General features: G+C 41.1%; 2 protein-coding genes across 8 annotated transcripts in view; one reads left to right on the forward strand and one right to left on the reverse strand.

The window, feature by feature from the left end:
• The window catches only part of LOC111871160 (putative tyramine receptor 2), a 248,106-nt gene that overhangs the window by 213,990 nt on the left and 7,554 nt on the right, over positions 1-26,562 (forward strand). Inside the window, exon 1 of one of the 7 annotated variants that reach the window (XM_033754127.1) lies at positions 24,527-24,553. The exons of the other annotated variants lie outside the window; for them this stretch is intronic. The gene's annotated coding sequence lies outside the window, so the exon portion shown is untranslated. Of the gene's footprint in view, positions 1-24,526; positions 24,554-26,562 lie in introns of those variants that run through there. 7 annotated transcript variants of the gene reach the window in all.
• On the reverse strand, positions 4,558-20,671 carry LOC111871157 (cytochrome P450 6j1). The gene is made up of 6 exons (XM_023864041.2): positions 19,845-20,671; positions 15,016-15,289; positions 13,609-13,733; positions 12,386-12,607; positions 5,514-5,777; positions 4,558-5,035 (listed from the first exon to the last, which is right to left on the reverse strand). Exons 1-6 carry the CDS (start codon positions 20,362-20,364, stop codon positions 4,866-4,868), a joined length of 1,575 nt encoding a protein of 524 aa, XP_023719809.1. The 5' UTR covers positions 20,365-20,671; the 3' UTR covers positions 4,558-4,865.

Here is a 26,562-nt window from a genome sequence, read left to right on the forward strand (position 1 = left end):
ACGCACGAAGTTGGATAGGTCATGGTCTGGAAAAGTATTCGAGTTTTTAGTTATTCAGCCTTGCATACCAGGATGCTCCATTTATCGGATTGCTACCAAAAGTGTGTCCACCTTTCGGCTTTAGAAGCTGCAATATCACTGCCAGTTTACGTAGTCTCAGTGTCGGCGCAAGCAGACTTGTCGTCCTTGAGGGGCATACAGCCGACCCGGAAATACAGGTTACAGTATGATTTTTCCTTTCTTTATTATTTATTAAATGAGAGGTGACAGAGATAGGGAGAGAAGGTTGTGACTCCACGGAAGAATGACCGATTGGCTATTACTACACCGGTATTCCGAGGATACCTGTCGGCCAATATGTATTTTCGTGCCTTTCTTTTTGTGGCGTTGCAGGATCATCCTACTAGAACAGATACAAGAAACAATAGGATTCTGCAATTGGTCATATATGCTTCGCAGAATTAGGGAGATCGAGTCGAGTTGCGAACTAATATTCTTATTATCCACGGCCTAGCATAGGACGTCGTTACGTTGTCTGTTTCGCGGCTGTTGCCTAGAAACGAGGGTTGTTTCAGACAGGTTCGCTAGCAACGCATGTTTCTCTGGATCCACAGTTCTTTGAGCAAATACGTCACAATAGCTTTGCCATAATAAGTATGAAGGAGTAAACATTTTTAAGGAAAAGCCTTTTCTTAGTATCTTATCTTCAACAAAACAAGTGGATTGATATTTCGTTGGCCACAGTTGGCACACCGTTGTTCTTCATTCTGTGTGTTGTTCAGGCTGTATTCTGAATCCTCCATTTGACCTTTAAAGTCTGCTATAAGGTTTTAATGACTCTATGACAGCAATAAGAGACAAGCGTTATTCTTTCATAGGATATCTGTAAAATAAATAGCCTGTAATGACCAGTTTTCTTGTGCGATGCCCGCTCCCCTGTCACAATTCAGCATCTTTATATGTTTTTTGTGATGATAGCAGTTGGCTTCATGCAACTTCTCACGCCCTTCTGGATTGAGAATTATAAGTAGAGAAGGACATTTGCTGAAATTAGGCTCATAAGATTATAACTCTTTATGCATGTGTTCCGTTTCGACTACTGAATCGGCTGACTAGATTAAGGTGCTTTGACATGAATGTCATTGGAGACCATTACAGGTTCGTAGCATCTGATTTCCGGCTGGCAGTGATAACAAAATGGCAGATCTATGGATGTTAGGTTAGATGGGAACAACACGAGCTGCCCTTGGTGTGCCTGGTACTCCCGAAGGGCTGCACGAAACGGCAGCAGAGGAAATTTCCTCGTGGTAACTTTTATCTTTTTGCAGAAGGTTAAGCAACAGCACGGTGGCCTTGTGGAAATTTATGTAGCTTTGAATTTGTCTCCGATGACTAATGTACAACTGCAACTGGAAATATGGAAATTTATAAGTGTAAATATTAAAACAGTTCCCGCAAATTTAGTGTCAATTATACTGTATATATATATATATATATAAGCGGACAAGTACAAGCATTGAGACCGGTGGGAATCTTTGAGTTTATATTCGATAAGTGTCCATAATAATAATAATAATTCTAAAAATGTAAAAAAATGAATATTAAAATGTTAGGTATAGCAGGGTAATTTACGTCATTGAAGTTTATACAATAATAACAAAAATATCACGTGATTGATCATAGACGTGTTTTGATTGACTCGGATTTATTGGACCATTTGATGTAAACGCATGACTACACTTTACATTTCACTATTACACACAGACTAGTGTTCTCAGTGACCGTTGCTTGGCAGAGGCTTCTATCTGCGGATGTTCCCTTTCCACAGTGTTCCAGAACGGTCTCTGGCCCCAGCTATCAGCTTCTAACAACAACTCACACCAACTGAGCCCCAGCAGTCACCTAACTGGCAAATTCACCAACAAACTCAACTCCTACCTTGTTCTTCTTATAACATCTCGGTACGGACAGCGCAGGAAACACCGTTTTTCTGATGATGTTTACGGCTGCTGCCTAGTAACGGCCGTTGTTTACAGAGCAATTACTAAACAACAGCCGTTGTACAGTTGCCTATCTCATGGCCGCTGCCAAACGACTCTACATGAGACATTAATGAGAATTCAATTCCAATTCAGTTCTTCACTTAAATGCATGCCAGCAGAGACTGGCTTATAACAGGCGAGAACCAAAAATGTACGTAATAATAGCCAGTCTGAGGTTAAGATGGAACTAGACTAAAATTTAATCTTAGTCTATAAAGTAATACAAATAACACGATAGTGACGTAGCTCAGTAGCACTAAGCAAAGAAAAATCTATCCTCAAGGGAGATGTTGTGCTTACTGAAAATTTTCAGAGATTTGCAGATAAAAATAATAGTAATGATAATAATGAGGATGATGATAATTATAGTAATAATAATTTGAGTTCAATTTTATATTTATATAGATTTTGATTTCAAAAGCTGGGAGTAATTACAGAGGCAGTACGAATAAAACACACAAACACACGAAGACAAAAATAATCAATAAAGAAGAAAAGGATAAATTTATTAATTAATTTGAATTTAAGCGTAACAATTTCCAAAATTACATATGGACTTATAAATCCTATCAGTAGCAGAAGCACGTCCAGCTGAAGGAGATTGGCTCAAGGATATAGAACTTAAACAAATACGAGTACTGATTTGAAAAATGCTTTCTTTTCTCAACATAATATCCTTGTACACTGAGGCACTTGTCCCATCGTTTCACAAGCCCCTGAAAACCAGCAGCACAAAATTCTTTGGGCTGCTGTCGGAACCAGGCGTGTTCACACGGCATGACCTACCTCAACATGCATTACTGGTTGCATGATTCCGTTGAATGGCCTTACGAAGTATCCTGAGGATGTTACAGTAAGAGTCGGCATTTACGGTTTGTCCTTGAGGCTGGAATGCGGTGAGCAGAATGCCTTCGTGACCCAGAAGACTGTGGGCCTCACTTTCCAGGAGAATTGTGTCACCGTAAACTTTCTTTGGCAGGCGACGCAGAATGTTTCCACTGCATTGACGCACGCTTTGTCTCGGGCTGGTAGTGGTGAACCCAAGACTCATCAACTGTGACAATTCGGTCTAGCATACCGTGTCCTTCATCATGGTAGCGATTGAGATGCTGTAATGCCAGACCCATTCTTTGCATTTTGTATTGTGGGGTCAGTATGCGCGGCACCCATCGTACACAGACTTTGTGAAAACCTAACCTGTCATGCATTGTGAGCTAGGTCATGCTGTGTGAACACGCCTGGTTCCGACAGCAGCTCAAATAATTTTATGCTGCTGGTTTTCAGGGGCTTGTGAAACGAAGGACAAGTGCCTCAATGTACAGGCAGATTGTGTTCAGAAATAAAATCATTTTTCAAATCAGTACTCCTCTATAGCAGATGCTTTCAAGTATAATAATTTAATGTATTTTATATTTTTATAACGTATAATCTCACGCTAATTATGGGTTAGTTGTGTATATATCTCTATCTGTCGCCCGTCAGCAAGTGTCTCAGTGTATTTATAGAGCTCTGATAGGTTAAACCGTTACTAAGCTGAACTGGCCACTTGCGTAGTGGATTATATTTGCCTGTAACGATTGAACTATACTCTAGGGCATATGCACTTCATTCTTTACTTGTTCAAATTTGTTCAGAATAAAAGCGTAGGCAATAATGATAAGCCAGAGAATTATTCATTGAACAAACAATTATATTTATATTGCAGACAATGTGGGAGTAAATCTTGATTCTCGGCTTCTGTATTGTGTATATTTACCTACTCCTGAATACAATAAAAGTGATTTATGGTATGAGAGACGTAACATATTCTATGTTGAGCAGGACTTCTCTCTGCAGAGAGATATTTTTCTACAATTAAGGGACAATCGCCCTCATATTGAACACTGACTCCAGAATCAATTTAAGTGTCTCTAGTCTCCACCAGATTCGAAGTACATTTGTTTATAGTTCAGTTGTGTTGAGTGACATATTGTGCATTGTTACTCGCTCTCTGCAGCCACCCCAGAAATACCAGCCTCCGGGATCCCGGCAGTCCCGTCAGGGTCTGGAGGTCTTTCCTCAGAGAAGCAGGTTGCTTCGGTGACCTGAATGGGGTACACACTACGGGAATGCTGAATCACTACACTAATTGAATGCGATGAATTCGGTATAATTCGGTGTGTCCATATTTCTGTCTTCAGATCTAGAAAACTGAGATTAACGGCCGTGGAGAACCGTTGCGTTGACAACGTGACACCCTCTATCCGCTAAATTTGGCACAAACTTCGCCGACAAGCGGAGGTCGCTCGGTCGGTATAGTTCGGTTGCGGACTATAGGAAGTGATTGTTTTGTCCGTTTCGTGTATGGAGTAGTGAGTGTTGAGTGAGATGTAGTGTCTTATGTTGAGGAACAATTCAAGGCACAAAAGGGAACTATTTTTACTACACGCATTGGATTTGAAACAGAAGCCCACATTCCTGGGCTTCTGTATCTTGTGCGAGGGACTGGGCTGTAATTTCAAAGAATCTGAGACTCTATATTTAACTCCAACAGCATGTCTCTGTGGTTATGCTTTATTCCCATATACTCATATAAGGAAGAGCTGTAGGAGTATATGTGCATGTATAAATAAAACTTACTAGCTCTACTGAAAACTTAATATTAGAATACCCCTATAAAAGGAAGTAGGTTCCAAGTTAACTTAAGCAGATTTCTGTGCAACCATACCCAGTCACAGAAATACGTAAAGAAAATTAAGAAGTAACAGAATATCATAATTATCTTGTTTAGATATCATATATATTATAGACATTAAGGGGAATAACATACAAATATCCGTGCAATCAGATGGGAATCCTTTTGAAAGACAACGGTATCTCTCCATCCATCGACAATATGAAGGACTTCCTATCATAAACAACAGTCAGGGGCGTGTCTTTGCAGGGCGCCACCTCGAAGCGGGACAGTATGTGGCTCAGTCCAACCTTGACCTGCATCAAACCGAACCTCATCCCTGTGAAAAGAAACAGTAGCTTGGGTAGCAAGAAAATATTAAGTAACAGTGGAAGGATTGATAAATATAATAACAAAAATTTATTACTGCATAAACTTCTACATTATGTTCTCATGCTTGTAATTTCCTAAAGTAGGCTCTGAATGTTTAAGTGCAAATTGTGAATAGCGCAGTATCCTACATTACAGAAAGTAGGACTTGTGAGAGTTGCGTATTGTCTCAGTTTGTGGGCTGAAGAGTAAACAAGCAAGAGATCAAGTACCCAGCAGGCCTTCCCGTACTCTTCTGTACTCACGCCGTAAGAACTTCTGGGCTATCACAATGTGTTTACAACAATGAAGAGCCAATAACAATACTGTGCAACGCAAAGATTCAGTAACATTTTGTCTTAAGAAAATCTGATTCTAGATAGTAGTATCTTCTGTGCCCAATAATTCTGTACTTTCAAAACCAATCCTGACTATGCACTTGTTCTTACCGATGCAAATTCTGGGACCTTCCCCAAATGGGAGATATGTGTAGTTCGGCCGATTCTGTTTATTTTCCTCTGTGAAACGTTCCGGGTCGAATTTGTCTGGATCTGGGTAGTACTGCGGGTCATAATGCAAAGCGAATACCGGGATGAAAACCCCGGTCCCTTTCGGAAGTAATACAGTTCCATTCCCGGAAGTGGAAGGAAGAGTGTAGTCACTGCCGCACATCCGGTCCAGAAATGGGAGAACCGGGTACTTCCTCAGTGTCTCTGTGAACATACGAATAGAGCAGAGTGCGGTGATATAGACGGGAACAGCGGCCAGAAATGGGAGAACCGGGTACTTCCTCAGTGTCTCTGTGAACATACGAATAGAGCAGAGTGCAGTGATATAGACGGGAACAGCGGCCAGAAATGGGAGAACCGGGTACTCCCTCAGTGTCTCTGTGAACATACGTGTAGAGCAGAGTGCAGTGATATAGACGGGAACAGCGGCCACAGAAGGGAGAACCGGGTACTTCCTCAGTGTCTCTGTGAACATACGTGTAGAGCAGAGTGCAGTGATATAGACGGGAAGAGAGGCCAGAAATGGGAGAACCGGGTACTTCCTCAGTGCCTCTGTGAACATACGCGTAGAGCAGAGTGCAGTGATACAGACGGGAACAGCGGCCAGCATTTCGAGGCATAACAAATGACAGACAACTTATCAATTCATTTTGCTTATTAAACACATAACGAGGGATATACCTATAGGTGTAGTTGTTTACTAAATATGGGTTTGTCCGTATATTTAAATAATTTCTTGTTTGAATCAGAAACTGAGTTACGTTGTGTGTTCAGTGACTGCGAGTAATAAACACATTACTTTGAGAGCATTATACACGTATGGTCAAGAGATGCCAGTATTTCAACATGTAACAAGGCGCATGCGCAGTCGTAGATAGTTTCTCCCAACTCAGGATAGAAGAGAGAACAGAATAAATGCTGGAATTTGAACTTTATTCTGCAGCTACTGTTAATTCGGCATATACCGCAAGCTTGAAGGATACTGATGTTCCAACAGTGGATACATCGCTTACTCAGTATGCATTTGTAATTCAAAACAAACGGAAGGAGATCTGTTCTAACATTTTACTTTTTTTTTGTCTACGACAACGAGTGGAGTGAGAGATTAAAATATTGCCTAGATAATTATCATTCCCATGCAGGGCAGTGTTCGTACTCTAGATAGGTGCTAGGCAACGGTTCGGTTAACATATTCCCGCTGAAACGAATACGCAAGTACCAATAGACGAACCCGTTTCTAAGCAACGAATTGGAAAACACAACAATAAGGGTGTTTTTGGAAACAGTGTTTTCTGTGGAAGCCGCCCCGAGTGTATGAGGATCTCAGGCAGCTGAGTGATAGAACTGAGGGAGTTTCTTGAGGCGGCAGTCAACGTTGACCGAGATTAGAAGACAGAGTTTGTTATATATATTCAATAAGTACTGGTTCGTGAATGAATTATTCTCTTCGTGTAACTCATAAACCATTCTTTGCTCACTTAGGTATCATTTAATTTTTATACTGGAATTTTACTACCTATAATTTTTTCCTGTGGTTCTATATGGGTGTGAAACTTGGTCTCTGACATTAACGGGGGAACATAGAATGAGGGTGTTTGAGAACAGGGTGTTGAGGTGAATATTTGCACCGAAGAAGGATGAAGTTACAGGAGGATGGTGAAAACTGCTAAATGAGGAGCTTCATAACTTGTACTCTTCTCCTAGTATAATTAAAATGATCAAGTAAAGGAGGATGAACTGGGCAGGTCATGTAGCACGAATGGGCAGAAGAGGAGTGCAAATAGGATATTGGTGGGAAAGCCAGAAGGAGAAGTACCACTGGGAAGACCAAGGCGTAGGTGGGTGGAGGATAATAAAATGGATCTTAGAGAGGTAGGATGGGATGGTATCGATTAGATTGATCTGGCTTAGGATAGGGACCAGTGGAGGGCCCTTATGAAAACGGTAATTAACCTTTGGGTTCCACAAAATCTTGGGAAATTCATGAGTAGCTTCAGAATTGGCGGCTCCTCCAAAAGGGCTCAGCTCCATTAGCAAGTAAGTAAGTATTGGAATTTTACTCAGTCTGTCTGGTAGAGTTAGGACAGCGTATCTTTTGAGTCTATTTGTAGTTTCGCTATTTTCTCGTAAGCTCACTGCTAATGCACTAGTGTGGTTTCCTAAGTTTCTTAAGCATTCGGTGTTCCGCTTTTATGTTTCACTGAGCCCTGTGTTCATTTGTAGAGCTTCATGGATCCTGTGGTTATTTATCTACCAAGATTAGTGCAGAATTGATCGGAGAGTTTTGGATTGAAAGCGCTGGAGGATTTCAATGTCCCTCATAGCTGAATTGAATTCCGTAAGTCCATATGGTGTTGAGAACTGTTTTGTATAGGAGGGGTTTGCTTTCTATTGATAGTGTTGATCTTCCGAGTAGCCCGTTCATTTGTTTCCCTTTAGTAGGTTTAGTTTTTTTGTTTGATGTGCTTTCCCACGTCAGTTTTCTATCGAGATGCATGTCCAGGTATTTCACTTCATTTTTCTGGGGTAGATCAATGTTGCCCATTTGCACTGTAGGACAAATTTAATTGCTTAGGGTGAATTTTCTATGATTTATTTTAATTCTCCATTTCTTCACCAAATCGTCGATCTTATTCATAGTGACTTGACGTTTCATTGATGCTATAGCTGGGTCTTCATAAGTGACTAAGATCCCTGTATCATCGGCGAAGGTAGCAGTTTTGTTGCCTCATGTCGGGAGGTCCCTCGTGTAGATAAGATGCAGGACAGGTCCAAAGAAAATTCCTTGCGGTACGCCCGCTTCAGTTTTTTAAGATTGTAATTTTGGCTTAGAATTTTACTTGCAAGAGTCTCCCGTTAGATATGACTCTAATATTCTGTAATATGAATGGGAAAAGTTATTCTGATTTCGAACACGAGGCCCGGGTGCCATACTTTATCAACCTCTTGTGTGACGTCTAGGAACGCCACAGAGCAGTACTGCTTCTTTCTTTCTTTCTTTCTAAAGTTCCTCTTATTATCTCTGCAATTCGGTGTACTTGTTCTGTGTTAGAGGGTTTCTGTCGAAGCCCAACTGATGCTCCTGAAGAATTTGGGTTTCCATTATCATCCGATGTAATTTCATGAGCATATCTTTTTCGAAGTCTTTGTTCATTATTGGTAATACGCTCATCGTTCTTTGTAAGTTGGATTCCCCTAGCGGTTTCCAGGTTTCGGAATCATGGTGATCTGTGCGACTATCCATTGAACTGGGAAATATCCCGGTCTAATAATTGTGTATAGTTCTTAGATATAGAAAGCTTTTCCTTGGTTTTTCTTTCAATATTCCCCCTTTAATTAGGTCATATCCAGGGACTCTCCTTGGGTTGAGGTCTTCTTGTAATGTGTTCTTGATTGAATTGAATTTGAAGTGTAGTAACAAATTGTATAAGGGTGCAATAAATCCCGTCATCAATCCAAAACCCGTCTATAAGTCACGCACACACATGTCACGTGACATTGTTGTGTGTGACAAATACGTGTATTTAGCAAAGTTTGTCAGAATCGTAATCAAGAGAACTCTGAACCAAGACCTCTGCGCTTGACCAATAGCACATGACACACGGGTACAAGGACTGAAGTTCAGAAGGCAGTAAAACCTGCTAGCCGTTGTTGACACTGAAACATTCCATAGGGCGGGTAACTTCGCTGAATCAAATTAGTAAAACCAAAAAATCGACGGTTCAGTCTAACTGAGTTGGTAGTCAAGGTCATTCTAGTCCGCAGCTTACAGAGAACAGTTAATAAAACCTTCCCTCCCTGGAACTCTTGTACCCAGACGTCAGAATTCCACAGTTGTATTCACCCATCTGGTAAATAAACGTTCTGGTTGAGTACATCTCTTGCACTAGCTTACTACAATATTCACCGTCACCCCGGAACACGCAGTTTTCCACCCCCACCCCCCGCGAAAGTCGGTCGGTTTATGTGGTGGCAACTTCAGCCATACTCCGTCAGTCATCGAGTGTGGAATTCAGGACACAAAAAACAAACTCCGTGTTCTGTAGTCCGCAAGCGAACTATACCGACCGAGCGACCGCCGTTTGCCTGCGAAGTTAGTGCCAACTTTTCAAATATAGAGTTGCACGTGACCAGCGCAACAGATCCCCACTGCAGATAATCTTTGTTTTCTAGACCGAAGCCGCTCTTTCCTTCAATTAGCTCCTTAATTTTCTTCACGAGGCTGAGTGCATCCCGTTCCAGACCCACTATTTCTCAGAAAATCTGGTAGCGCCGGGAATCTAACCCCGGAACTCTGGAACTGTGGGCAGGAACTCTGTCCACTAGACCACAGAGGCGGCCATTCGGGATACAACACTTCATAATTTTACATTCTACTATGTAACCTTTTAATACTTGGTGAACTTAGAATCCTGTGCATTATCACTTGACCCCAGCAATTTGACATGCTAGGGGAATGAAGTCGGCATTTTTATTAGTATAGGAATCAACGTTTTCATAATTCAACTGTTCTTTTTAATGCATGAGACTCTTATTTTACATGACAAGTAATCATATTACTGTTTATGTAACCTTGTACATGACGGTGGAAGATAAGTTCTATGACTTGCATAAGGGATTTTTCTAAACTTATTATGTGACGTAAGACTTTGTTACGTAAATTCTTAAATAAATTTCATAATGTATTTACCGTGTGCAATGATAATGCAGAATAAAACCTTACTTCTTTTTGTTTATTTTGGACTTCATCAATCGTCTGGTATGTAAAAGACAAAGGACCACGACGTTTCGGAGAGTGTCACTGTCTCCGTCTTCAGGTGGGTGCGGAAGGAAAAACCTACTCAGTTGGGCCCGTTAAAAAGAGCTAGTCTCAATCACTGGATCACGGAGACAGAGCCAGTCTCCGAAACGTCGTGTTCTATTGTATTTCACGTACTAGACGATGGATGAAGTCCAAAATAAGCCAAAAGAAGTACAGTATACACCATCATCTGAATCCTTTCAAGTCTAAGAAAAACATTGATTTATTTTACCGTTATACTAACTGTCCGAACGCACCTAATGATAACATTACATGTCGGACCATATCTGGTTACTAACTGAATTAAATTAACCAAATACCAGATTTCAGGTTTAAATTGACAGTGGCTTGATAATTTTTAAATTAATGTGTAAAAGTTAACTGAATGGCTAACTAAGTAGCCCACTACTATACTCTTGTGAAGTATAATTCTGCATGGTTAGAATTTACTGATAGCCGATGGCTTTGCTTGTTACCCATAAATATCCAAGATATTTTGCATTCTTCTACTTATAAATATTGTCACGTGTCACAGTGACTAAAGACGGGGTTCGGAGTGGTAACTGCATGTATTAACAACCTACAGGCTCTAAATACAAATAATTATAAGATTGTTACTAATTTTTACACTAAATAGCACTCCAAGCTAATCTCTTCCGTTTATCTGCACTAGTTTTGACAGATTTATTTCTTGGAAACTATAAAATTCTTCCTAAATCACACACTCCCAATACCATTGCACTACAGCACACATGCAGTCTTCAAATCGCAAGTTAAATCTTCACAGGCTGACTTATTGTACTTTTCTGTATTCCTCAAGCTTACTGCTATTCTTTTGTTCCCGTGCATCTGTCGCTACTACTACCCGTAACTGCTCTGAACCCCCTGGACTCGTAGTTATATAGTTGCGGAACGTACATGCATCACAGGAAACACGTATCACGTGATCACTATCCAGCCAGTCTATTGGCACTTCGTTCGGATCTACATTAATCACAGCTCCCTCTATTGTTACTTGATGTACCGTGTTTACAGAGCTGATACCAGGCAACGCGTTGATTATATCCGTTACAATACATATTCAAACTTACACTAAAACTCCTTTTTATGTTGCAAAATAATATCGAATCTGAAATTCTTTGTAAAATTTATGTCGCTGTGCAACACCAGTGCTACAGGACAATAGTGAAATAATTTCTGGAACACTACAGAAACTTAGACAAGTTCACTTTGTAAGTAGATGAAGATCACATCCCTTGGCCTGGATGCGTTTGTAGGTTTCCGAAGATTGACACAAACGTCTTAGTTCCTGCTTCATGCTCCTACATTGGCCGCGAAATACGAAAATTCGTGGCTGTTCTTATATAGTCTTACACACACATACACACACACACACATAAATAAATAAATAAATAAATAAATATATATATATATATATATACAACACGTGGTAGAGTCATTAAGGTTGTGGAATGTGGTTTTATCGCATCATATTACAAAGTATTCACATACACTTACGCACAACCATATCCGCCCTCAAAATAGTTGCCGTTGGCCGCTATGCAAGTCTGCAAACATTGATACAGCTGTCGAAAACATTGCTGGAACATATTCCCGTACGACGCTTTGCGGCTATTCCACGAACTATTCCTTTAGCAGGCCGTGGAGGTCCGTAGGTTGTGAGAAGTCGAGGCTCCAACATTTCTCACAAAATCGGCTGACAGATGACGGTGAAGTTTTCAGTTTTTTAGAATGCCTGACTGTAGACGAGATTAAAAGAACAGTAATTCCGAATATTCAAAGTCATTTAAACATTAAAATACCCACAGATAACATCCTCATGATGTGATCTTAACAGTAACCTAGCAAATTGCTTTGGTTCCATATTGGTTACAGTTCCTGGATTTCATGAAACACTGATAAAGACAAGGACATAAGCACCAGTAACTTGGACGGACTTCTTTCATTGATAACCCTCAGAATCAGATGTGAGCTACCTGAGTCCCCTCACCTGAGACCACCATGTCGAGGTAGGACATCTCCTGCATCCCTTCATACGTAAGCTCGCCCTGGTGTTTAGCCATTACCCTGGTGATCTCCTCTCTCAGTCTGTGCTGTATGTCTGGATGCAGTGCAAGCTCGTACAGAGCGAAACTCATTGTGGTACCGGACGTTTCGAAACCTCCCGCTAGAATTTGAAAGGCCTGCGCCACAAATTCATCGTCGTCTAATTCTGAAACAGAAAATTTCTCTAGTCATATCGAGTGTTTCAACTCTTTCAGTAATTGTTAAAGTTGAGTATGGAGACATCCACTAAACTTTGTTCAGCAATTCAGATTTTCAGCCATACGGGGGCAAAAATAAGCCATCTTCAAATAAGGCAACGAGTTGGCTCTCCTACCTTTCCATGTAAATCTTCGTAAGTTCTTTGTTTAAATTCATCATGGGAAATTTTCATCAAACGATCTCGGACAACTCAATTTCTCAACAACATCAATACTACATAGTGTCAAATGCACGTAGGAGCCAGTTTACATTTACTGAGCCGATTTAGACCTGAATCATCTTACACCATATACGTATTTCAGTGGTTTGAATAACAACCACTTGCCTATCAAACCAAAAGTATATAAACTTCAAGTTAATATAAATATTGTCAGGTGTTGGGTATATCACGCACAAATAACTTCACGCCGTCGAGGATGTAGCGAATATTTATTGTGTTTCGCTTCTACACTCACACACTTTACAAGTATTATCACTTGCAGTATCACAATTACTGCTTCCACTATATCTCGGCCAATACTAGACTGCCTTCAACGGCGACCCTCTTCTGGCCCAATAGTTGTCTACCCGACTCTCTCGTTCATACGCGTCTATCTAGCCCTGTTTGCGACTCTCTTATATGGGAGCTATGCGGACCGGGTACCAGACACCATTCCTTGCAGTTCCGTTCCTGCTCTTTTGACAGTCCGTTGTTGCGCAACGACCCTTATATTGTCCATCTCGGGGAAAACGCGTTCGTTGTTTCGGCATTCATTACCCAACGGCCCGTTGTAATTGCGTTACCCTGGAAGTACCTATTCCAAACACGTTACAATATGTTACTTTGAGAATTTTTTGAATAATACATGGACAACGACTGGCCTTGTTCCAGATACAATTCCTCGATTTGATTTCAGACATTTCCTTGGATTTACCCCTCTCATTTTATGAAAGTGATATTGAACTTACGAAATTTGGAGTCAATTCTTGGATTCTCTGCAGATACCGTGGCATCTTGAACAGTTTTCTTCCCATTAGTTCTCAGCTCGTTAATCCAATGGAGGATATCTTTCCGTATCAGCCCGGTCTTCTCCCTGAATGAAAATATAAGTAACAGCAACAATCTCTGATATTCCAGCAGATTGTTTCAATCAAATATTATTGTTTTATAATAAATATAGTATTTAAATTTTTCAAAAGAATTCAGCCTTTAATCGCAATAAATTATAATGATTTTCATTCAGCAAGTTTTTCAAAATAAAATATTTAGAATTTAATACTCGCCAAATAAAACGTTGAAATAAAATATTAACCTCCAATATACTAATTATGCAATTACTCGTAGATAGTTAACTAGCCCTTAAAAGTCCGATTGAAAAGATCTTCCGAAACGTCGGTGAAAATATAAATCTTCGGTGCTCACCATCTACAAGTAGAATTGACATTATGTGATTTAAGGAGGCTGTACATGTCTCCGAGACTTCCAGCACCTTCTATTAGACAACAACATTTCCTTACTCAGAGGCCTGGGAGGAATTTCTACCTGCAGCAATAGACAGACATGAAGAGTGATCCTTTCTATGAACAAGCATTGGCAGAAGTAAGGAATGGAAATAAATCCAGTGGTTGTTTATTCACAGTTTTATTAATGCAACTTTTGTAGAGTTTATTTGGCTGTGTTGATATCGTCGGACTGCCATATTCCGCTGACTTTTCTCACTATTCACAAAACAATTTCGACTTCACAAGACCCAAATTTACGCGTTGTATCAGCTATATCAAGGATATTACAATCATTGCTTCCATCAATAAGGACTTAATACAATGTCACGACTTAATAACACAATATACTCGTATACACTCGTATACTCTATGACGTGTAGACACATTGCTACGCAACGGAACGGTAAGCATAATACATGTACACGAGCGCAAGCAACAGTATGATATCCATTGCTAGCTAATGCGTCCTTAATGCATTGATATTTTCCGTGGTGTCCGTGCCGAGGGGTTATGAACGAAGTTCTTAGGTTCCACGGCCAAGTCTCATTCCACCAGCTGCTCCATACCCATCATCTATAGACCGGGTTTGGTACAAATGCCAGTTAGTGGCCGAAGTACCATGTGGACTCTTTCTCACCCCACCCGAAGAAACAAGCATGAAAATTCAGAAAAATTCGGTGAACTAATCTCAGTTTGGCCCCCATGAATTCCGCCGAAAGGTGAAACTTTCTTCAACGTGCAGTTCGTTACATACAAGAATACCGTAACAATTTTCGTCGCCGCTCCGAGGAACGTAATATCTTTTGCAATTCCACGTGGTGTCTTGCAATTTGTTACTGCTGTAGAGGGGAAAAGATCGACGTAGGTCCTCACCTGTATTCCACAGTACTCCAGATCAGTTTCCTGATGTAATCAGCTGTGGAGTTGTCCAGAAGCTTCAACCTTAATATGGACTTAAGAGAAGGCGCAAAGAACGCAAGCAGATTTGTCAAACCTTTCCGAACTGTGAAGTCGAATACCTCCCGCAGGTGATCCCTAAACTCTGAATAAGGATTCTTCAGGGTGTTGCTTTGGATCCCGAAGGCACAGGATGCTATCACGTCAGTCGTGTACCTGGTCATCGTCTCCTTCACTTGCACAGGGGAACCTGTTGACAGACCGTGTTACTTAAGCTGATGCTGTGTTTCTCTTAGGGGCTTAAGGAATGTACGCGTATTTTTTAATATGCAGAGTACAACAGAAGAATATGGACATGCTTTGAGTACGTGTTGCAAGTAACAAAACAAGAAAAATGTCCGTATCAACATGTGTCTGGAAAAATTTCATTCATGAGTCATAAGCGAGAGATTACACTAATACTAAGTGCTCCGAATGCCCTCCATAAAATTCAGTGAACACCTGGACACGTCTCATCTTGGACCGCCGCATCCGCTCAGTCTGACAGGCATCCACAGCGCAGTGGTGTAGTGCCTGTTCGCTGTCAACAGGAGCTGCATACGCAAGGATGTTTAGGTGTTTACACAGGTAAGAATCCAGAGGATTGAATTCAGACGATAGTGGAGGCCACGGAATGGGTTCCCTCCCTACATTTCAATCTGTCATGATAAGTATTACTGAGAACATGTTGCGCAGCAAGGATAAAATGTGCCGGAGCGCCATCATGCAGGTACCATATTCATGTTCTGACTGCCATTGGTACATCTTCCAGTAGACTTGGCAGATATTATAAGGAAAATTGTCGGTAGTGGTTACCTGTAAGCCAAGAGAACACCAATAATCTATGCCCACACATTAATGCTGAACTGTTGCGGGTGACCACACAGTATTCTTTTAGCTATAACTGGCAAATTAAATGTTTTCGGACTCATGTTGATGAACATTTGTTCTTATTTTGTCATGTGTAACTCATGTCTAAAATATGTCCGCATATTTCAGTTACATTCTGCATACATACATAGTGTGACGCATTGCGCTATGGAGGACATCCCCTCCCCCGCCGGCAGTGACGTGGCGGCATCGGAGCGCTATCGCTACTACGGTAAGAGGCCAGCCAACATTCCGTCACCACTCCCACGCGGTGACGTGGCATGGGATGTCGCGGTTACTGCACTGCAGGAAACAACCGTAGACAGCGTTGCCCAGCAACACCTTTAAACAGGCGACATGGCAACAGGGAAGCGGGGCGCTTTGCATTGTGTGGCTAATGGTTTATAAGAGAACTGCACTGCCTAAGGAGTCAGTTGAATTGTAACAGTCGCCGAGTTCAGTTGTAGCGAGCGAATCGTGAATGTGAAGAATACCGATAGTGTGAGAAGTTATTGGGAGTTTGTAATACAGTGACACTGGTATAGCTCCCGTGTTATAAATACGTGAAGACTACTGAGGACATAATGAAGTGATTAGTGTGTAGGGTTTGTAAATTGTGTAAACCCGTTACAGTGTTATAATTACTGGTAGCCAAGAATTGTAGGTTATTAAATAAACCAATTAACAATCCGAACGGCATCTTCAGTGGCAAAACACGTTACAATAATATAAAACAAAAATAGGGCACATACTTTCTATGATGTATTACTTTGTTTTAAAAACGAAATAGAACATATTGTACTACATATTGTGACATGTTGCGCAACGGAAGACCCCTCCCTCCTCAGTGGTACGTGGCGGCATTGTAGCGCTGTCGATACTACGGCAATAGGCGAGTCAACACCTCGCCCCTCTCCCCGCGGTGACGTAACACTCAACGCAGCTGTGACACGGGTAACAGTCAACAACGGTACCCATTGTGTAACAGGCGGGCGCTGCGACTATATAAGGGAACTACACATCCGCCGTAGTTAGTTAAATTGTATCAACAGCCGAAGACAGTTCTCCAATAAGCAGTGTTTGAGTTAAAAAGTGTATCAGCCGCCGAAGTGAGTTCTCAAGCCGCCGAAGTGAGTTCTCAAGTCAGCAGTGAACGAGTTCTCAAGACAGCAGCCTACGAGTTGAGTTGGAATTTGCAGCCGTCGCGGAAAGAAGAACCGGACGTGTGTGTAATTGTGTAATTGGAAGTGTGTGATACAGTGACACTTGTATAACTCCCGTATCGTAAATAATACGTGTAGACTACTGAGGACAGAGTGAGTTGATTATTGCGAATAAGGTTACAAAGTGTGAAACCCCGCAACAGTGTTGTAATTAATTGTAGCCGAGACTGGTAGGTTATTAAATAAACCAATTAACAATATGTATATGCTGTGACGATTAGCTTTCACGATACAATTCAACGTAAACTGGTACATGTTATCATACGATCAAACAGTCGGCGCCTCATGGTCTCAGTATGTGCTCGAAATGGCGTCCGTCCACTTCAAGGCCGACGACAATAATCCTCACGGCATTCTCATGAAAACGCCACAATATCTCAATGTCGAACTTTGTCGAAATCTCGCCACGTGATCATCCATAGTCCTGACAGGGACAACACTAACGTGCTGCTTCAAATATCATCTCAGGAAAGATTCAATCTGAGAAAGATACAGCAACATAGGAGATCGTACAGACAACCTTCAACGTCGAATCTTCCTTCCTGCATATGCCGCGTTCCACCACTGGCCGATACCTTTCACGTAGACCACTGCAACTCCGTCCCGCTGAAACAACAACCAAGGCTTTAGAGAATTTCTTTTTTGTTGATAGTGTGGTGGGACTAAGTCCCTTGTACTGCGGCCACTTCTGGCCTATTGTACCAGCCCCGGATGATAGATGAGGGTGATTGTGGAGCAATTGGTGTAATGAAGATTGGCAGGGGAAACTGAAGTACTCGGAGAAAACCTGCTCCAGCGTCACTTTGTCCACCACAAATCCCACTTGACCAGAGCCGGATCGAATCCGGGCCGCAGCGGTGGGAATCCAGCGACTAACTGCTTGAGCTATGGCGCCGCCCTTGAGATAGAGTTACGGCTGAACAGTTCATAGAAGTATGTTATCCTATTTGACGGTGGCGTGTATCTCTTTTTAAAAAGGAATTACAGTATAGGGAGATGTGCGCGAATCCTGTACACCATATATATACATACACACATACAGACAGACAAACCGGACGGATGGCGAAGGAGAAATTTATTTCAAATGCTAACTCTGGATGTGTCCATTTGACGTTTCGGCGGAAAGCTGACAGTTTTGACTTAGGATTGCATTTGTTTCCTCAGTTCGTCCAGGAGAATTCCAGGGCAGTCTCTCGAATTAATCAACAACCGCAACATTCTACGTCTTTCTCAAATAATATTTGCTGTCCTTCAAACTTTGGAAATTGTATAATCTCAGAAACTTGCATAATCGCTGAATAAACAATAAATACGCGAAACTGATGAATAACTTGACTAGGCGGGAGGGAAATCTAGTAAGCTTAATGGGTGCTGTTACCCGCAAGGCACTCACCTCGTGACTCTGACACATATCGAGAGCATCCCCACGTAGAAATATTTCGGGTGTCCTCTTCAGAAAGTTCTTTCAGTGGAAACATCGTCACGTTGAACTGAGTGAATGAATACCTGATACCCATTAAGGGAGATGTCTTTATATTCGGGAGTTGGAAAGACCTAACCAGGAGAGGAAGGCGGATGTTGAAAGGTTAGAATTTCTTTCACTGTGAGGAAACTAAATAATTTATTATGAATAGTCCGACTAACGTCAGTAGCTACTTGAAACTCGAAAAGACAAGTGAAGATTAATAGTGTGACATGTTGCGCAATGGAGGACAACTCCTCTCTACCCTGCAGTGACGTGGCGGATGAGTCAGAGCTCCCCCCCCCTCCACACTGTGACATGGCACGCAACGCCGCTGTCGACACGGCGTCAGCCAACAGTGGTACCGATTACGTAACAGGCAATCTCTGCGACTATATAAGGGAACTACACAGCCGCCGTAGTCAATTGAAATGTGGCCGTCGCCGAGTTCAGTTGCTGTTGTCAGTTGAAAATGTATCGGTGGCGAAAGACAGTTCTCCAGTCATCAGTGAACGAGTTCTCAAGGCAGCAGCCTACGGGTTGAGTTGGAAGTGAGTCAGCAGTCAGTCAGTTTGCGATAACAGTGTGTGATACAGTGACACTTGTATGGCTCCCGTACTGTGAATACGTGTAGACTACTGAGACTACTGAGGACAGAGGGAAGCGATTTGGTTGTAGGGTTATAAAGTGTGAAACCCCGCAAAAGTGTCATAATCAATTGTAGCCAATACTTGTAGGTTGTTAAATAAACCAATTAACAATCTGAACGACGTCTTCAGTAACGAAACATGTTACAATAGAAAGTGATTATGTTGGAATGTTAAAATAAAAGCAGATCTATATTAATTGGTATCTGAGAGATATAATTAAACGTTTAATTGAAATGAGGTAAAGGTAATGGCATCTTGTATTTGTGTAAGAAGTACATATCTGTTGATGTATGCGCGTTAGACGTCAAAATTTACTCCCTGAAGACCAACATGCGACTTAATTTTGTCAGTCTCCCTACTGATTTGTAAGTGCATATGTAATACAGACAACATTAGCATCTAATTTAGGGCACCAAAAGTAAATAAATCCCACCATTTCATAAGCGGAAACTTCAATATATTAATAATTAATGAAAAGTTTGCGACTCTTTCTAAATATTTCTAAAATTTAATCTCCCATGTTTCGGTTTTACACAGCAAAATTTTGTGCCTTAAACTCACCTTTAGCTGTTTCCTTGTCCAGGAGTTCAATGAGTTCCTTGCAGCCAAGGACCACCAAGTAGAACATGTTCTTCATTCTACCTGACGTAAATATCGGAGTCATATTTACTCTGACTTCTCGCCACCTTTGTCCTTTCAACACGAACAATGAGTTTCCAAACACGGGGTCCGATTTTACGTCAACTGACATTATGTGGTCTGCGAAAAACTTTGAATCCTTCACCAGAATATTCTTCAACAACTTCGGATCACGAACCAACAAACTCGGCTTATCGAAAGAGAAGATCCCCACATATGGCTTGTCACTGTGTTCGTCATACAAATTCTTAAGATGGTTCCCAATAGTCTCTTTCAGCAAGACACATTCTTTGAGATTGCCTACAAATGGCGATGGTTTTACGTAAGGAACACCTAGATTCTTCCAGAAGTTAAAATTTCGAGTGAAGTAAAAATAAAAGCCAATAAAAACGGCAGAAAAAATTGTCAGAACGAGTGTTGGCCACTCTAACAACAATGCCATTGTTTTTCAGAATCACTGGAATATATCCTAAATATATTACAGACGTTATTCAGAATTTCTGTGCACACATAATCTACGAGTTAAACTTCAGTATTCAATTAACTTGACGAAAACTCTCTCCTCAACTTCTTGTAAGCTGGCGGATGAAGTTGAACGGCTTGTGGTTCATAGATGCATTCAGAATACACGTTAAAGCAACCCCACTTACGAAGACGCTGCAGTTATAAGATTTATCAGCTGCTTCCTTGTGTGCCTTTATATCTGTGATGTGACCGCTAAGCTTCGTCCAGTAATTATGTCGTCCTTGAGGCGTACGTAACTGATCTCGCGATACTCGTTACGTAGTTTTATTATTTACTGAATCGAGAGTGGGGGCACACTGCAGTGCATTTTGTTGAGGCTCTGTGCTACAAGTCAGGAGGTCCCGTGTTCTATTCCCGATAAGTTCATTGGATTTTTCAATTGATCTATTACATCCAGCCCTCACTATGGCCCTGGAGTCGACTCATCCACTAGCACAAATGGCTACAGGAATCTTCCTGGCCGGGTTAAGGGCGACGGGAACATAAGACTGAAATTTGACCACCATCTGTGACCGGCTCTGTAGACTACTTGTCAGAGTTTCTGGATACAGATCCAGAGGTCCGGGTTAATTGCGGGAGGTACCAGATTTTCTGAGAAATAGTGGGTCTGGATCGGGTTCCATTCAGCCTCGTGAGGATAATTGAGGACCTATTTCAAGGTAATAGAGGCTCCAGTCTAGAAAACCGTGATAAACGGCCGTTGGGATCCGCTGCGCTGACCATGTGACACCCTCTCTCCGCAAAAGTTGGCACTAACTTCGCCGACATGCGGCGGCCGCTCGATCTGTATAGTTCGCTTGTGGACTAAAGGCCACGGAGGAAAGGAAAAAGTAATGACAGAAATAGTTACTAAACAGGGATCAGCTCGTGGACCAGAAACAGTCGCGAAAAATTCTGTGTAAGTGGAAGATCGTTTCCGTAACTTCTATAGTACGATATACGAGTACATACCGATCGGGCGGACTGCATGCTCGTACATGCACAAGGAACACGCGAACAAAATATTATTAAGTAGGACTCCACCCTATAAACTCTTTTTTATGCTCTTGTAGTATTTACAACGCACTGAAAACCCGATCTGAATTTACAACGCACTGAAAACCTGATCTAAATGTACAACGCACTGAAAACTCGATCTGAATTTACAACGCACTGAAAACCCGATTTGAATTTACAACGCACTGAAAACCTGATCTGAATGTACAACGCACTGAAAACCTGATCTGAATTTACAACGCACTGAAAACCTGATCTGAATGTACAACGCGCTGAAAACTCGATCTGAATTTGCGACGCACTGAAAACCCGATCTTAACCGAGTCCAATCGATTTTAATATAATCAGTTGTACAGAAAATTTCTGTTAATTGCCACTGCTTGTATTTTCCTAAAACACGTGATTTATATAGAATGAGATGGGCAGGGTATGTAGCACAAATGGAGTAGAAGAGGAATCCATGTATGATATTAGTGGGCGTAGGTGGGTGGACAATATAAAATGGATCTCAGAGAGATAGGATGGGATGGTATGAATTGGATTGATCTGGCTCAGGATGGGAACCAATGGAGGGCTATTGTGAACACGGTAATGAATCTTCGGGTTCCATAAAATGTTGGGAAAGTCTCGAGTAGCTGTGCAATTTGCGGTTTCTCAAGAAAGGCTCAGGTTCACGAGTGAGTACGTTATTTATATACCTATTTTTACATATTTGGTTTCCTATAGGTCAAATTTATATAGGCTGTATTTATATTTTTACGCATTCAAAATATTGTCACGTGGTGTGTGTGACTACAGACGGGGTTTGGATTGATCAGCGGATTTATTAACCACTTACAGGTCATAACTACAAATAACTGTAACGCTATTGCTATTTCCACACTTTGCGGTTCACTAGAGCACACAGTCTAGTATTCTTAGCCTGTTACTAGACGTTTCCTAGAAGCGGCTCCAACAATGGCTATTCTTCTGTCTCCGGCTGGAGTCCTCTCTTCACAGACTCAGGTACATAAATGACTCTCAACTCAAAGTAAAAGTCACATTGCGACTGACGGTGAGTCAGTCAGTATATCTTGGTGTCGAGCCCCATCTGGTGCTCATGGTCAGATATTTATTACTGTTTTACAGTTACGGTCTTGTTTTCTGTGGGCGCCCTTTATGACGAGAGGATGGGTCTGTCTTTCGTATATGCTGCTGGCCCTTGCCAGCTCAGTCTTTCTCGGGTTCGAGTCCCTATTTTAACATATTTTACTGTCTCAGATTTGATACTTCCATTTTCGTCGCCTCCTACGACTCCCAGGGTCACGGTGGGGATATTCGACCTCGCCTCCACACGGGTTTGGCCCTCAACTGACTTTTCCCTTACTTATAACACCTCGGTACTGACCACGTCGAAAACACAACTCCTCTATTGTTGCGGCCAACTTTTGCATTATTAGGAATCTTCTGTCCAGCAACGGGAACTCGTTTAGCGAGCTGTTGCTCAGAACCGGTCTGTTTTTACAGTGTCACCGCTTAGCACTGGGTCTGCAGTTACTATACTTAATGCTGATTAAAGCATGAGGAGGCACAGTTTATTGAGGATAAAATTCTTGGTAACGTCTTATCATTGACAGCGTTGGACGCAGATAGTTCAATGATGCCTGTGTTGTTTACTCTGTAGTGGAAATCCCCCTTCTGACCTTGTGCGTCCCCTACAAGGTTGCACTTCCTCCATGACTGTAATGAGAGACACGCAAGTTCCGTAATATCCATAATATAGTTTGTTAAGTACCCGTTCTTGCTTCGCACTTCCTTCTCCTCTGTCATGTCATGATCTGCATGTTTCTGATTCTTCTCATGCTGAGAGCTACGCAGTTGGCTGCACGTGCCGCCTCACACCATGCTGAAATGGAGACTGAAAGCAGGAGAGGAAATTTGCTGAAATTAGACTCATAAGATAACTATGTTGTCTGTATGTTTTCCCTATGGAATTCTGAGGCAGTTGTCCTGTTGCCACGAACTTTGATTCGAATGGTAATGTCACTGGATGCTCGTAGCGTGTGATTTCATTGAAGTGATAACAAAATGGCTGACGTATGGAAGTGGGGTCAGAGGCATTCGAAGCGTGAGATTGTTCATGTGGCGTAAGATACGGAAACAGAATGAACTTCCCTCAAGTCAAATACCCTTTTGTAGACTGCAATGCAACAAAATGGCGACATTGTGAAATTTTGTGTAGCTTTCAGTTTGACATCAATAGCTAATGGACCATTGGAGCTGAAAATGTGGAACCCTGTAGTAACATAATAAATTTGCCTGCAAATTCAATATTGAGTTCTGTTTAGAGGTAATCAGTTACAAATATGACGTTAGAGGTTATATTCAACAGATAATAATAATATCAACAATGACGGTGTTGATACTACTACTACTACTACTACTACTACTACTACTACTAATATTAATAATAAAGTTACTCATTTATTTACGTGCTGAGTTATCAGACCAATGTCTGCTTACAGGTTAAACACGACTAAAAAGTAGAAAGGCACACAGAAACAAACAAAAGACAAAACATATTAATTTATGTAACTTAAATTGATAATGATACCTATAGTAATTCAATTCAATTCTTTATTATTAATGTGCCGAGTCAACAGCCGTAAGGCCAATTACAGACACAGCTCAGTGCAGATGAATGAATTACATTATACACAAACTTATTAAAAGTCAAATACAAATTACAGGTAAGTACTTGGAAGAAATAATAATGAATAAAAGTAAAAGTAAACAAACAAATAACTGATAATTATAACAGTAATAATAATAACAGTAACAATAATAATAATTATTATTATTATTATTCAATTATTTGTTTATTTACTTACTGAACTCAACTGCAAAGTTCCAATTACATAGTTTGTATAAAGAACAAGAACAAAATCAAACACAAGGATAAAACAACCTTTGGAAAAGAAATGCTGTACCTGTTTCCTGACTGCATTAGCAGCAGAAGCACAGTGAAACTAAGGGCGCCTACTGCAGGAGCAACTGACAGAGACTGTTATAGTTCCCGCGTTATAAACCCGTGAAGACTAGTGCAGATAGACTGAAGAGACTAGCGTGGAGTAAGTGTCAGTTGTGTAAAGCAGTAACAGTGTTCTAAGTAATTGTAGTTACGACCTGTAAGTGGTTAATAAACCAAAGTACCAATCCGAACGGCGTCTTCAGTAGCCAAAGACGCTACAGAACGTAGAACATTTGCCTACATTCTGTTCAGAGAGCTTTTGGAAGAGACTGGACATACTTAACGTCATTATAAACATTTAATAAAAACAGAGCGTCCGAGTTACGACGTCTCATAAGTAGCGTCCGTAAATTTTATTTTTGCATCAAATTCTCGTAACCATACCGAATATTTCGAAAATAATCAGATGTGACAAAGGGCTACAATTTTTTTGACGTGTTCAATTTGGATAGTAGAAATTTTGTAGTACTGGTAGTAGTGGTGGTAGTAGTAGTAGTAGTAGTAGTAGTAGTAGTAGTAGTAGTAGTAGTAGTAGTAGTAATGTTGTTATACTTCTAACTACACTGCGTCACATCTCAGAAAGTATTAGTATCCATAGCTGTTGCCATAGAACTATCAGAGTCAAACAAAAACATTATTTCTTTCAATTTCAGTCCGACATTGGACTGGATCACAGTTTCCATAAATGCTGGATTGACACCAACGTTAGACTTGAAAGGATTAAGTAACAGGAGCGCAACTTTTCAAAAGAGTTTCATTATGAAACACACATACGAAATAGAAAATAGTGCATATCTGCAGCTGAACGCCCTTCAGTATAATTGTTGATGGCAAGCCGAATTGACACTTCCGGTTTTACTCCGAATACAGTTGTTGTAAGTATATTTACAATTCAAATTTCTCTTAAGCTTATATGCAGTCACTCTACACACCATTCCAGTCAACCGTGTGGAGGCGGGGTCGAATACCTCCACCGTGACCCTGCGAGTCGTAGGAGGCGACGAAAAGGGAAGTCTCAAATCTGAAACAGTAAAATATGGTCACGAGTCCCAAGGGACTCGGACCCGAGAAAGACTGCGCTGGCAAGAGCCGGCAGCACATATAAAAGAAAGACTCTTTCTCTCGTCAGAGACAAGACCGTAAATGTCAAAAAGTAATAACTATCTGGTCATGAGCCCCAGATGGGGCTCGACACCAAGACTTACTGACTGACCATCAGCCGCAATGTTACTTGACTTTGACTTTGAATTGACCACTGCAGTATGTTTGCAGTTCACTGCCGTAAGTGACGGTGGCAGTATAATGAACCCAAATTTACAATTCTGAATCTTTGATACTATGGACGATAGAAGGTTTCAGGTTGGCTGTAACTAGTTACAGTATAAAGTTACATTATGAGAGAACAAACTTCGTTACATCAAATTCTGTACTCTCTGCACGACTCTCACTTTCAAACTGAACTACAGAAAGTTCGGCGACCCTTTGTAACAGAGTCTGAGCCTGAGTCCTATGTCACGACCGACGGTCAGTCGGCCAGTCTCTCTTGGATTAAAGCACCCATCTGGAGCTTACGACAAGATTTTTATTATTGTCTGACAGGACCTCCCAAAAATGTATATTCGGTCTGGTTGTGCATAATGTTAAAATCTGAGTTGTAGCTTTTCAAGTAAGTCTATATTCTAAAATTATTTTAACTGTTTTTCCAGACGTACGAGAAAGATATGAGTCCTTTCAGAATTCGCTGTTATTCTACAGTGAATGTTAGAGGTGTAAACGAAATATGATCTGTGAAATGTTACTTGTGAGGTCAGAGAAGTACTGTTTTAATCACAACGCTTGCTCTGCACACGTGACGTCAGTATTCCAATCCTCACCTCTCTAGGGTGTGAACATACGGAGTCACAAATTGAAGTGTGTGTTTTTTTCTTCTCTTCAAGCAGCGTGTGTCGCCTACTTTCATACTCAATACCACGTCTTATTAGGTAGTTCTGTAGATAAAATAAAGATATAAGGTCAGGAGATCCAGGTGGCCAACAAATTGGACCTACTGTTCCATTTATTTGCCTTGAAAGATGCTAATTTAGACCTTGACCTTCCAAGTATGAAATA

This window comes from Cryptotermes secundus, unplaced genomic scaffold (assembly GCF_002891405.2).
Source record: "Cryptotermes secundus unplaced genomic scaffold, Csec_1.0 scaffold282, whole genome shotgun sequence".
Taxonomy (NCBI): domain Eukaryota; kingdom Metazoa; phylum Arthropoda; class Insecta; order Blattodea; family Kalotermitidae; genus Cryptotermes; species Cryptotermes secundus.

What these genes read in the sequence shown, in the direction of transcription:
- LOC111871157 (XM_023864041.2), bottom strand. Translation starts at nt 20,364, where the DNA reads ATGGCATTGTTGTTAGAGTGGCCAACACTCGTTCTGACAATTTTTTCT. An exon ending in TGGAGTACTGTGGAATACAG is followed by an intron (nt 13,734 to 15,015) that starts GTGAGGACCTAC and finishes ATTTTCATTCAG; the next exon opens with GGAGAAGACCGGGCTGATAC. An exon ending in CCTCGACATGGTGGTCTCAG is followed by an intron (nt 5,778 to 12,385) that starts GTGAGGGGACTC and finishes GTATGTTCACAG; the next exon opens with AGACACTGAGGAAGTACCCG.